At 38.6% G+C, this 14,160-nt stretch overlaps 1 protein-coding gene across 3 annotated transcripts in view; it reads left to right on the top strand.

The window, feature by feature from the left end:
- The window catches only part of LOC114649547 (retinal guanylyl cyclase 2-like), a 139,930-nt gene that overhangs the window by 61,244 nt on the left and 64,526 nt on the right, over nt 1-14,160 (top strand). For 2 of the 3 annotated variants that reach the window (XM_051925117.1, XM_051925118.1), the window contains exons 4-8: nt 281-635; nt 1,575-1,659; nt 4,405-4,501; nt 8,136-8,264; nt 13,573-13,656. In XM_051925117.1, the coding sequence (XP_051781077.1) occupies nt 281-635; nt 1,575-1,659; nt 4,405-4,501; nt 8,136-8,264; nt 13,573-13,656 (750 nt within the window). Of the gene's footprint in view, nt 1-280; nt 636-1,574; nt 1,660-4,404; nt 4,502-7,175; nt 7,275-8,135; nt 8,265-13,572; nt 13,657-14,160 lie in introns of all 3 variants that reach the window. The other variant, XM_051925116.1, reaches the window with a different exon arrangement.

Raw genomic sequence — 14,160 nt, forward strand, 5'->3', positions numbered from 1 at the left:
TCCTTCAGGTAGATATTGCACCACTTACTATGTAAAGCGCTTTGAGTAGTGAGAAAATTGCTATATACATTTAAAGAATTATTATTATTACCTATCTATCTACCTATCTATCTATCTATCTATCTATCTATCTACTATCTATCTATCTATCTATCTATCTATCTATCTATCTATCTATCTATCTATCTATCTATCTATCATCTATCTACTTTATTTCAGAAAATGGTGACTGTGGACCTTAAATATTTTATTATTTCACTATCTCACTGCCTATCCCCAGGTGTCTCCTTTATTTGGCACAATCTACAATTCCATCTATTTCTTGGCCATGGCAGTAGAACGCAGCAGGAGGAATAACCGGTGGGTGACAGGCACATCCGTGTCACAAAATACCAGAAACATTGAATTTGAAGGTTTTAATCAGCCACTGTGGTCCAATCGTCATGGGGAGCTGCTCGCCAACTACGTGGTGCTAGATAGCGACGGCTCAAATGGTTTTCTTAGGGCTACGCATACAGTGGACATGGCTAATGGCATGCTGAAATATATGGGAAACTCCATCCATTTCCCTCAGGGTTCTAGCCCAGGAACAGATTCTGGCTGTTGGTTTGACTCAAGCACTATCTGCACTGGAGGTAAGGATTTCTTTTGCAGAGAAGAGGAATCTAGGCCACGCATTTCACATTTTATTTAGTAAAAAAGGTTACTTTTTATCAGTACCCTGTATAGTTAGTCATTTAATTAATGTTTAATGTAGTGTCCTACATATACTCAAAATGTATCAGGGTGTGTTTATATCAATACATATATGAAGTGCACTCAAATCACTTAACAAGTAGCTCCTCACACTACAGGGAAGATGATGAGGAACTGGGGCAAAAATGAACTTTTGCCTTTACTTTTATATGAATATAAAATAACTCACATTCATATTCCTTTTGGGAATCATAATTAATTACTGTTTTTATTCTAAAATATGAAGATGAGGGAGAGCACCATGAGTTTTAATATTGGTGGGAAGACAGTTAGTTAGTTAGTTAGTTAGTTAGTTAGTTAGTTAGTTAGTTAGTTAGTTAGTTAGTTAGTTAGTTACAAGAGAAACAGGGTGGGATCATGTTGACTTTTTGTGGCAAAAGATAGAGAATAGCTTGTTGAAAAAATTACATTGTAATTGAGATGGAGAGAATGAGGCCAAGCAGTAGGATGATGAAGAAGAAGAAGACAAAGGCAGAATTCATGGTGGGTGAAGTAAAAAAATGAGTCCCATTCTTACGACTGGAACTCTGGGAGCAACTGCTCCAGCTGGGTGAACACAGATAATACCTTTAAGGCTGGTTGTTGTGTGTTTGAATTGCCTGTCCTGTCTGTGACTCAGTTTCAGTAGGTGTGCAAACAGCTTGATCTGTATACCATAATATGAAAAATGGAGTCTTTTCTTTCTTTTTTTCTTTTTTTTTTTCTTTCTTTCTTTCTTCTTTCTTCTTTCTTTCTTTCTTTCTTTCTTTTTCTTTCTTTCTTTCTTTCTTTCTTTCTTTCTTTCTTTCTTTCTTTCTTTCTTTCTTTCTTTCTTACAGGCGTGGATCCCTCCTTCATTCTACTCATATTCATCTTGATATGTGGACTAGCTCTCGGTGGAGGTGCCTTGGCTTACTTTTTAAGGTGGGTGCACAGAAAGATGTGGATATACCTGGGATACACTTGAAAAGAATGTGTGCATCATTGGCATTTCTATAATACATATGTGTGTACTCATTCCTGATGTATATATCTACACTATACAACCTCCGTTGGCATGGCGATTTAGATGTTTCTACATTAAAGATACACTAAGCTTATCTCACCCTAGGTTTGTCTAAGAAGACCACTAATATATGTCATACTTTTATCTGGCTCATGTGAGCTATAAGCAATGTTACATTCCCATTAGAACATGGATTTGCTGATTGTATATTTGTTGAATGAATGAAACCTTCTTCTGAAAAAGCTGGAGGACATTTTAGTACCGTTCAGTTCTGTGGGTCAGTGAATATGTGCAGATATGGCTGTGAAGAATAATTCTGTCTTGGCAATACATTTAATTGGGTTACTGCCCAAGTGCCAATTCTACAGGAAACATCCATAGTAGCTACACCTGTGTGGTCCTTGTGTGATCAATTTCTGTAGCAGCATAAATTCCAGGAAAAATTAGACTTATTTCTCAGATCTTTACCATTTGCTGATCTCTGTTGTGTTCACATTACATCTTTCTGTGTGGTCCAAAGAAGGTTTAATCAAAGTCTCCTACAGTGGTTCAAGTAGTCCAGGGTAGCCCTGCTCATTGTCTTTTTCTGTGCCCAGAAGAGATGCTTCACTCTCCCACTATTTCTGACAGTGGTCCTAAGCTGGTGTTGACCCTCTTACTGTCTCTTGCTATTATCAATGCAAGTTTTCTTGCTCAGTTTTTTACATTTAATTTGGTGGACAGTTAAAGCCCTTACTATCTTTTCTAATTAGTCTCAGAGTGAAGATAGAGTATGTTTTACCATCTTTGTATGGTGGTTTGCACTCCATCTCTTTTCATGACCTAAGAATTGAAATGGTCAGCACCTCTCTTCATGACCCAACGGAAGGTTGACAGCCTCACTGTATACTTTCATCATTTAAGGCAAAGTTGAGTTACTCTTTGTTTCCTGGGCTAAACCAAAGGAGGGCTACAGAAAGTTGTAAGAAATATTCACAGGCTTCAATCATTGGATGAACAAATAGCATGTGCATCAATCATCTGTCAAGCCTAAATGTTACTTTAATTATGATGTCTAGTATGTTAGATCTGATGTTTCAGCATATGTATTATGCCCTCTGCCATATTTTATTTGTTTGTACTAAGTGTATGTTTAATGGCTGTGTTCTTTGTTGATGTATTTTAATGTCATGTCATGGTCCTTCTGTAAAACCCGCTGATGAACCAGATCTCCCTCTTTTGACAATAAAATTGAATTGAAAATTGAAAGTACACCTTATGAGAAGGATTTAGAAGTTGTAGTGGACTCGACAATATCAACTGCCAGACAGTGTTGAGAAGCCAATTAGAAGGCAAACAGAATGTTAGGTTATATACTGTAGCACGATGTATAGAGTACAAGTCCAAGGAGGCTCTACTCAAGCATTATAACACACTGGTGAGGCCTCATCTGGAGTACTGTGTGCAGTTTTGTTCATCGAGCTATAAAAAGGACATAGCAGCACTAGAAAAGGTCCAGAGAAGAGCGTCTAGACTGATTCCAGGGCTACAGGGGATGAATTATGAAGAAAGATTAAAAGTGCTGAACCGTTACAGTTTAGACAAATAGATTAAGAGGAGACATGAATGAAAAGTTTAAAATTATAATAGGAATTATTAGTGGATGGAGACTGGTTACTTTAAAATGAGGTCAACAAGAACACAGTTGGAAACTTGTTAATGGTAAATTTCGCACAAACATCAGGAAGTTATTCTTCACACAGAGAAATAAGTGACCAAGTAGTGTGGTAGACAATAGGAGTTTAGGGCTTTCAAAACTTGACTTGATGTTATTTTAGAAGACTTAAGTGGACAGGACTGGAGAGCTTTGTTGGCTCAATGGCCTGTTCTCATCTAGATTGTTCTAATGTCCTAAGTCAAGTAAAATGACACCTTTTGTAATGTAATGATTACATCTTGCCTGAAGAAGGGGCCTGAGTTGCCTCAAAAGGCTTGCATATTGTAATATTTTTAGTTAGCCAATAAAAGGCGTCATTTTACTTGACTTGAAAAGGAGGCTTGATTACTGCTTCTAGCAGCATTCCAGAACAGGGTGACTATTTCTCAGTCCGCTGGTCCAGGGAAAGGTTGATTCTTTCTCTCTGGTTGTGTTGCGAAGAGGGTTTCCTTGCTAGTCTTCTTCTTCTGACGGCCTGTATTATTAAACCTTGCTGTAGTCCAAAGCCGAGGAGGTTTGTTCACTATACTAGGTGTGTGTTTCAAAGAAAAGGAAATTCATTTTTATTTTTTCCTTGGATCCACAAGAGGGCTCATATTCAACAACAACATTTCATTTCCCAGTTGTATAAATATGTGCTTATGTAAAAGATTTGCACTGTAAAGTGCAAGTACAGAATTATGAGACACCAAGAATGGTTCTATACGAACTAGAGATTTTCTTCTTTGATTCTTCACTTTGTAGGATGAAAGGTATGAGGATTTTCTTGTATTTTATTCATTGAATATCATTTTTCTGACACACATTTATTTCCCAGTTTTGGTCCTCTTTACAATCAGAAAGATTGTATTGTAATTAATTAAGAACAATTGTCAAGCACCAATACTTTCGTAGCCTGTGTTTGCTTTTCCACTAAAGTCCACAACATACTTTTACATACCATTTTGTTGTTGATGTATAATTGCAGGCGGAGAATCCAACAGGTGCAGATGATGAAGGGACCAAATAAACTGCTTCTCACCATGGAAGACCTGGTTTTCATTAATGTACATCTTAGCAAGAAGGTGGGTTGTCTGCCAGTCTGTGTCTCACTGTCTTATATGTCTACCTGTCCAGGAAAGACAAGTTTGTGTTATTAAGAATTTTGCATAAGTGAAGAGTAGGCAGCCTGCTCCTTACAGCAGATGCACACTAAGCAGTTGCTGAACAGAGAGGCTGATCCCTGCAAATGCAAGTGACTCAGCACTTCAGTCCAAGAAGTTTTATCAGACCCTGAATATCAGCACAGTGTTTTACATCAACAGACTATTGAATGATAAGTGAAGATCGTCTTAGCTTATTGTCTGTAGATGATCTTCAGATTGCTGGCAGGTATTCCTCAACAGTGTTGTACTTTTCAATTGTGTTTTGAAAGTCAAACATGAGTTGAACAACAAGTGAAATGTGTGCGGTTGTTCCTTTCTTTTTAATATGATTTGATAGTCACAAAAAATTTGAACTGTTTTTGTCCAACATGTTTTGAGACATTCTGCTGCATGACAACTTAATGAAATAAGTTTCATGCCGGGGAACTCAAAGGTTAGCTGTTTTTTTATTTTTGATTTTGATGTGTGGATGTGAGCAGAGGACAACAAGGCATGTTCAGAAATAACGGTAATCCAGATAATCATAATCTTTCAAAGGAATTACACATTACAGTAATAAAATAAGAATAAACTGTATGTAAGCCATTTTTATTTATAGCCCTGCACACACAGACAAGGAAATAGTCTTGACATAAGCCTGAGAATACTGTGTGACAGAAAGGGGGCGCCACTGAACCCCAAACCCTGAACACAACTGACACAAACAATCACAGGTTTAAGATAGAGTACTTTGTATTTCGTTAAGTTACCATACACAGCACAGTATATACAGGGGCAGTGTAGCCTTCATCTTTCTTCTCTTCCTTTTCCACTCCCCATCCTCCTCACCAGTGTTGTCCACTGCCTCCCGACTCCAACTCCCAGAAGAGAGGCGGAGGTTTCTTTTTAAGCCAGACCCTGGAAGTACTTCCTGTGTTTGGACAAAGTCTAAAAGACGTGCTTCTGGGTCACTTTACTGTCATAAAGTAAGGATAGTCGATCCCTGTAGCTCCCCTTGGCAGCAAACACGACACCCAGAAGGGTTGTCCCATAGGACTACAATTCTCAATCTGCTAAATCTGGAAAATGGGAACAGTGACACATGGATGCTGCCCTCTAGTGCGTCGAGGCGTATTTACTCTGAACCTTCTAGTCTGCCGTCTAGGTAAGGGATGACCTTTATTTCTGGATTGGATGCAAACAAAAAAAAAACAAACATTTAGACTCAATAGAAAGTTATTGAACTTTTTTTGCTGTTCTCTGCAAGGTTATTGTTCATTAAACTTACAGACTAATTTAGAATGTAAAGACTTTATTAGTTGCATCAAAGACCTGCCACTAAAGTAAAGCGTTATTATGTCATAACCGAATTTCATCAGTGCTATTAGAAAATCTAACAGTGTGTTTCAAATGACATACTGTAATTTGGTGCAAAAAGAATAATCAAAGGCAATTTAATTTGCCAAATTTTAAACTGCAAGAGACACTATATATATATACATATATATATATATAAATATATATATATATATATATATATATATATATATATATATATATATATATATATATGTATACTGTATATAGTGAAGAAATCACAAACACAAAAAATAAAGGTTTGGGGTAGCCACCCCGTATACTTGGAAAGCAGTCAATGAAAGATGCAAAAATAATGCCTTTTCAGACCGAGCTCAATACAGAACTGAACTGTAGTGCACAAAATGGCATTTATATTTGATTAGAACAGGAAGTGAGGTCAGGAGAGCCAGGACAGGAAGTGAGGATCGTCAGGCGGGACTTCCTTCTAATGTCCACAGAGCACGAAGGAGAGAAAGTGTTATTTGACATTGCCAACACCTAATCACACTTTTTCTGGCCTGTAAACTGTCTACTGCACATGTGTGACAGTATATATAAACTGAATATATACAATAAGAATGAAAATATATAATAAGAATGACTTATTTATAAGTCATTCTTATGAGGTGAAAGTGTATATCTCCATTCTCACTTGTGCTGTATATCTTTGTATATATCAATACTTACACAGTAAATACGAGTGTGTGTGCTCATGTGTGTGTGTGTGTATCCACACAGATATTCAGCAGATGTCTCAGTGGTCGCTTTTATGACATTTCACATTTATTATTTTAGCCAGAGCTTTTGAATCTTGAGGTGCATGTTGGACATTTAGCTACTTGACGTCTTTCACTGCTGCTTTAGGTTCTTCTTCTGCCAGGAGCTTGAGGTGCAGTTAGAGGTGCCTTGTTTTTCAGTATGTATTTCATTACTTAACTGATTTTGCTTTTCACTTTTGACTTGTTGCTATTTTTTATCCAGTGGGAGAATGCCAATGAAGAACACAGTTTGCAAAAGTTCTCTAAATATCACAACTCTTTGCCTTGTTTGAGCAAAATGACATTGCCTGTGTCTCATTTCTTTCGATACCTGCAAGGGCAAAATTTCGCTCAGAAACTATCTAAGTAATCTAGAAGTAATTCAAATGTTCTTAGACATAATGAATTTTTGTTTTTGCCCTCTAATGCCCATAAATAATAATTTATTATAATTATCCTATGACCAAATAAACAGCTCATCTTATTTATTAAAACAGGGATGGGAAACTGACTATGACACGGCGATATCTATAGGTATATGGGACAAATGCCTTCGAAATATACACACTCATGCCGATAATGCTAGACAGTTTAAGGTAAAGAACAGACTTCATTCCTTTAAAACCAGACTGCACAAAATTTACTCCTCAGTTACTACAACATGCAACACATGTAGGACGGAAGGGGCTGCTCTCACATATCGCTTTGGCTTTGTCCCAATATTCACAGATTCTTTTCTGGCATAGTTTGTGGCTATGCAGTGAAGTGTATCGAGAGAATCTGGGACCTGGAGCAACGCTTGCTGTCATAGGTATCATTCCACCCTGGCAGAAGCTTATTCAAACAGCACAAGCAAAAACATTTGGAATTTACGAAACCAAAAATAAATCAATAAAACCCACTGATGAGCTAGTGAAATCAGTTCTAGTAAGCTGGCCACAAAACTAATTTACGATTAGTTTATTCAATATGGAAAGAATGAGATTCAGCATGTTGGATGAGATTGACGATTTTGCTGCAGTCTGGCAACTTTATGTGATCTATTTGGCCTTGGCTGATATATGCTGATAGACATGGCACTAAGATTGAAAGTTATACTAACTTGAGCTGCCTTCAGTTACATATATCACCAGCATTGACCTCCTTTCTTTAGTCTAACTTGAAAATGCTTATGAAGGATTTCCTGTGGCATTGTGCACTTATAAAGATAGTACATATTTTGATCTGTCCTCTTCTGTTGTTTGCATTGTTAATGTTTTTTGGAACTTATTGTATAGTCTTACCTCCAGTTCAGCTGTAAGAAGTAGTTTTGTAGCATCTCTCAGTAGAAGCAGTCCATGTGCTTCAGTCTTGTTTCCAGACTGTTTAAAAGTTTAATTGGAAAGAATGCCACAGTAAAATATGGCCAGCAAAACAGGATGAGGAAATTGATAGAATGTGTGTCTTATTCCCATCAGAAAACCAATGATGACAGTACTACTGGACGAAGTGTATCTGACATCAAGAGCACCAGAACACCACGTCATTCGGTGTCAGGAAAGAGCCTTGCTGCCACTCCAGAGAACTCCAACGTCGCCATCTATGAGGTACTTTCCCTATGGCCTTGATCATTATCTTTTTAAAATACCCAAGAGGTAATGAATCATATACCATACACCTTTGGGATTGTATAGCAGTTTAATTTAGCCATGATGTGTTGCTTACATGCTGCACTAGGGCTGGGCACCCATTTACAATTTCCCAGTTTTAATGTTTCTGCTTTTCAATCAGTTCATCTTCACTCAATCTCACATTCCTCCTATGATAACCTGCTGAGAATGCTACATAAAAATACACACCTTGTAAAGTCCGACCCCTTTACCCAGCCCTGCAGCTACACTACCAAGACTATTGCCTTAGCTAACCTGAGGTTCTCAGCCTAATAACAAGCCATACTCCTTACAAAATAATCCTTTTTCCCCCAAACAACAAAATAACAGGCACTACAAGTCAGCATTGTAAAATCAAGTGCAGATAAATCTATATATACATACACAAGGACAGACAAATAGGGCGGCATGGTGGTGCAGTGGTAGCGCTGCTGCCTCGCAGTTAGGAGACCCGGGTTTGCTTCCCAGGTCCTCCCTGCGTGGAGTTTGCATGTTCTCCCCGTGTCTGCGTGGGTTTCCTCCGGGTGCTCCGGTTTCCTCCCACAGTCCAAAGACATGCAGGTTAGGTGGATTGGCGATTCACTAGATTGTCCCTAGTGTGTGCTTGGTGTGTGGGTGTGTGTGTGCGCCCTGCCCAGGGTTTGTTTTCCTGCCTTGCGCCCTGTGTTGGCGGGATTGGCTCCAGCAGACCCCCGTGACCCTGTAGTTAGGATATAGCGGGTTGGATAATGGATGGATGGATGGATGGACAGACAAATACTCAATACTATATATATATGCACAGAATTCACCACTATCCCAAAGACACCAGTGAATGATTAAATATATATATATTATTTATATAAACACGAATAAACAATAATAATATTTACAAAAACCCTCCCTTGCCCCTAAACAATAAATGAATAAACACAGAACACAAACACAGATTAATGATAAACGGCAGTTGAAATGTATATGATAAATGAGTCCAAAGCTAATAAAGCCCGGCGGTGATTGAATATTGGCTGAAGTGATATTTTACTTCTTCCCGAAATACAAAATTACCTCACTGTGTAAGTCCGTGGCAATGGCTGATAGGAATCCAAGCCCCGGGGTTTCTCTGCACTGGTTGTCGTGATGATGATCCGGATACTGAAAAAGCAAGCAGAGGAATTGTTCAATGAATGGAAGTGATGAGTTTGAAAATGAATGCGTAAAATAGCTCCTTTCTTCTCTTAATCTTCTTTCTCTCTCCTTGCCTTTCTTTCTCTCTCTCTCTTCTCGCCTCTCTCTTCTTTTCCACTCCTCTCATTTAAAACTGAATGTCCTGGATGTCATTGGATGATTAAACAGGAAATTCTCGTCTTGGGGTTAGTCTCCCTTCACCGTCCTTCACCCGTTTGACTTACGGGGACAACATTTACTTACACATCACATACATGATAGTAAACGGGACAATGAAACAAAACGCAACTCAGCATAGACACAAAAAAAAAAAACTATTATTATGTAGCCCCGCTACAACCTAAGGTTCCCAAGCATCATGTCAGCCTGGGAAAATTCAAAAGGATTTCTGAATGACCAAAATGGGCAAAAGTTTATTACTCAAAAGAAAAAAGGAAAGACATACAAAGGAATAAGAACACCATAACAAAGCAATGAGGGTACAAAACCCATAAACCCAAGTAGGCCTGACTATCATAGGTTTTGCCTATCAGCTAGGATTGCTTTCCCATCTGCCTACTACCACTAGTTTTCTCTTTCACTTTTCTCTTTGTATCTGATGACTTTCCATCAGTCCACTTTAGACTTACTTAAACACTGGCAGGAAGGCTTTTAAATTAATTCAAGGAATCTCTTCTGGAGCAGGAGATGTTCTGTAAACCTCCAGGGTGTTTAGTGGTTCTTCTTCTACAATAAGAACATAAGAAATTTGACAAACAAGAGGAGGCCATTCAGTCCATCAAGCGCGTTTGTTTAGCTAATAGCTAAGCTGTCCCAAAACCTCATCCTTCTTAATGGTTGTCAAGGTTTCTGCGTCATCTACATGTCTTGGTAGTTTGTTCCAGAGTCCCACAAAGAGGTGCTTCCTGGTCGTCAGTCTTAAATGTTCTTCCCCTTAATTACCACTGATGTCTTTGAGTATGTGATTCACTCTTAAGCTGAAAGAATGTTGCTAGATCTACTTTATAATGACACTGCCAGCCTGCTGCTGCATCCCTAAGCAGTCACATTAATTTGTAATCCATTATCAAGTGTGGGCTCTGCTCTCCTCATATAACCCTTGTCTTGTCCTTTTCCTATTTTTTGTCCTTTCTGTGTTTTTACAAATACTTGTCATCTGGGAACTCATTTCATTTTCCCCTCACTCACCTGTAAGGCCAGTAATTCCCAGTATAACATAGCCCAAAAAAAGGTTTGGAAAAAGATTTTAAAAATATGAGTTGAGTTTATTCTAGTATGTCATATTTAGAAGCCTCACAAGATGAGTCTGTGATTGGAAGCCATTGCCAGGAGCAAGGTTCATTCCAAGATGGAATAGATCCCTCAACAGCACCAGTAGGCACATTCCAAAGATAGAAAGAGATCTACTACATGAAGCCCCAGAAGTACAGGTGGAGGGAGCTTGCTGCGTTCCCAATAGTAAGCCAAAGAGGAGGCTGGTCAGGATAATTTAAGGTTGCCTGACAATCTAAAGAGAAATTTGGAGGCAGGCAGACTATTATGGGTCAATGTAACTTTTTCCAGATTGGCAGATGGAGGCACAGCAACCCCACTTGGATAGATGAAACACCTAAGAACCAAAGCAGGTTTCCACAAAACTCCATTGAAAACCTAACATTTTTAATCTTAATCAAGGCTTAGCAGAAGAGCTACCTCATGGACTACTGGAGTAAGTTCTAGTCTGGTGTGACAGTAGGCCTAGTTGGCTAGTTGTGACTGGGTTTAAGGTGTTCCCTGACCAGGAGCATTTTAAGGTTGGACTTGGGAGGAGAAGTTTAGCTGGCAAGGAGATGAGAGACATTGTGGTATATATAAGTGGGAAAGCCACACCTAGTAGAAGATTTCTTTAGTGCTAGGCCACAATTTTTCATGAGTTTTCTCAGTGTTTTGTTTCCAAACTTGGACTTCTCATCTCTCTCTTGTATGCTTTGTCTACAAAATAACCTGGTCCTCTCAGCATTATTCTTCGTGTTGAGAGACCCCAATTGGCACCCTATTTATTGAGTTTCCACAACAAGCAGAAAAATGTGAATATAAAATGGAAATGCTGTGCATGAACTTTAGAGTGGATTTGGAGTATGGCCATGTCAGCGTGTGTCTGAAAAGTATTAAAAAATTCTGCCACTTAATGAATGCCCTTTTTTGTTTTTGGAGAATGAATGTCACCTTTTAAATAGCAAACAGAGAAGACACGGTTGTTCAGATATTTGTTTCAGCTTGCAAGTTCAGTCACAATCAAAGTGGAGTTTCCATGCCATTTCCTTGTTTGTGTCAGGATTTCCCTCGATATTCTGGTTTTCCTCCCACATCCAGAAGATATGCGTTAAGTGGAACAGAGACTGTAAATGGCCACTAAGCGTTAACATGGCTGTGTGTGTATGAGTGAGCCCTACTGCCTGGTCATGAAGTGCTTCTCCACCAGGTTTAGTTCTTGTTATAAGTCAGATGTTCTCCCATACAGGCATTGGCTCCCTAGGATCCTAAATGTGGATTTAGCCTTTCAAGATGATAGATGGAATGATGAATGATTTCATACAGTGGCTCCAAATGTCAAAATGCAAAAACAACAAATAGTGAAGGAAATGGACAAAAAAATTCTTAAAAATAATAAGAACATAAAACTCACACAAAAACAGTTCATGCAATTAACAAAAAAAAAAATCAAACAAAAACACATGAAATAAAAACGAGTACCGAAAAATCAGCAAAATTTGAATGTGCAAAAAAATTATCAAACATTGCACAGCATGAAATTAAAATCAAAAAGTGAATGCATGAAATAAAAATTAAAAAATTGGTTCATAAAACGGTGATCAAATAATGTGTAAGTGAAATAAATGTCTAAAAGTGCTTTCGAGAAATTAACTTCAAAAACCACAAAACAGCATCTGTGAAGGTGACCGTGCATGACTGCATGCAGTGCTGATTTCCTAACATGGACAGGACAGTCTGATGTTCTTGGGGTCTGTGAGGCGCACGCGTTGACCTTGTAATCCACTCACTGCTCAGCTCCACGGAGAGTCTGCACAGGTCGAGCAGGCTACTGACCATCCAGAGGGGTGAATTTATTTTTGTTGTGGATTGCATTTACGTTTATGAGCACACTTATTTATTTTTATTTCATGCATAGATTTTTTGATAATTATTTCAGTCATCAGTTTTTATCATGATTTTATCATGAGTTTATGTTATTTCTTGCACTCATTTTTATTTATTTGCCCAGGAGGAAAATAAAGTGTTTTTAATTGTTTGAGAAAAATATAATTTAAAAAAAACACAACTTTAAAAATAAAAATAAATTAACAAACAATGAAGCTAATGTGCTTGTCTTGCATGTATGTTATCATCAAGCTGATGCTCGGAACCGGCCAACTCTATTTAATTTCAAAAGCAACAGGGGCGCAGTGATTCTCAAGCATAAAGAATGCTGGCAGTCACCTGCAGTTTGCCCTCTGGTGGTCGTTCCGAGTTTCAACTGGATGATAACATGCATTCAAGACTGCAAGATCAACCCCATCCTACCCAGAAGGGGGTTGGTTAGGGTTAATTTCACCCTACAGTATTTTTAGTCGACCAATGAGAAACATGTAGCAGGTTTCATGAAAATCGCTCCAGCCATTTGGAAGTGATGCTGGAACATACATACACACACACACACACATTGGCCTTAATATATATAAAGAGAGATTTTGTCCTTTGAGGCCAGAAAAGTTATATTACTATGAGAAAACTGGGGTCAGAACATCTGGTTGACCATAGAATTACAGTAATCCATCCTGTCGGTGTTGTCAGACAGAAACGACGGAGCTAAAAAGATCTCCCCTGTTGTGACATTGGGGTAATATTCTTACAAGATGGCAAACTCCCTAGTACACTAGGCATTCAATGCCTCAAACTTTAACCATCCCAAGCTAACTTTGCAAAAACTATGTTTGCCATTAGAACCATCAAAGGATTCAAAGGATATACTTATGAGCAGTTTCTAAGATTCACCAATGATGTGATTTTTCAGTATGTCACCATTGTTCTCCTCTCACAGGGAGACTGGGTGTGGCTGAAGAAATTTCCAGATGGAGTGAAACACATGGAAATCAAACCTGCAACAAAGACCATCTTCTGCAAGGTGAGCACCAGCCTGCTGGGACCAAAACATCTAGCTTTAATTCCATTCCTATTTTTCTCACAACAGTCTGAAATTGAATGTTGCATCAATTACTGCAGTTTATAGCAAGCCAGGGTAGCGTCACTCGTAAGACCTTGCCTCCTGCTGTGCTTATTTCAGGGCAGTTAATTAAACATCTTAGAAATACAAAAAGTGGTAGACAAGATAAGAGGTTGTGGCACCACATGGTGAACCCCATATAATTGGCAAGATTGTTGAAAAAAAGGTTTTGTAGAAATAAATATCGAGGCTGTCGAGTAATGTCTTTGCAGACATGAGTCCAAATCATGACTGCCAATTTATGCTATTGATGTCCTACTTTGGAAGTCCTGGCAGGGACAGGTGGAGTCAAGGTCACTGGATCCAGACGTGACATCAGCAGTCCTCAGGCCATCAATCTTCTGGTCTGTGGCTGGAAAGAAAGGAGAGACAATAAGTGACAGCACCAACCCTTGACTCGGGGTG

This window comes from Erpetoichthys calabaricus, chromosome 3 (assembly GCF_900747795.2).
Source record: "Erpetoichthys calabaricus chromosome 3, fErpCal1.3, whole genome shotgun sequence".
In the NCBI taxonomy this organism is placed as follows: Eukaryota; Metazoa; Chordata; class Cladistia; order Polypteriformes; family Polypteridae; genus Erpetoichthys; species Erpetoichthys calabaricus.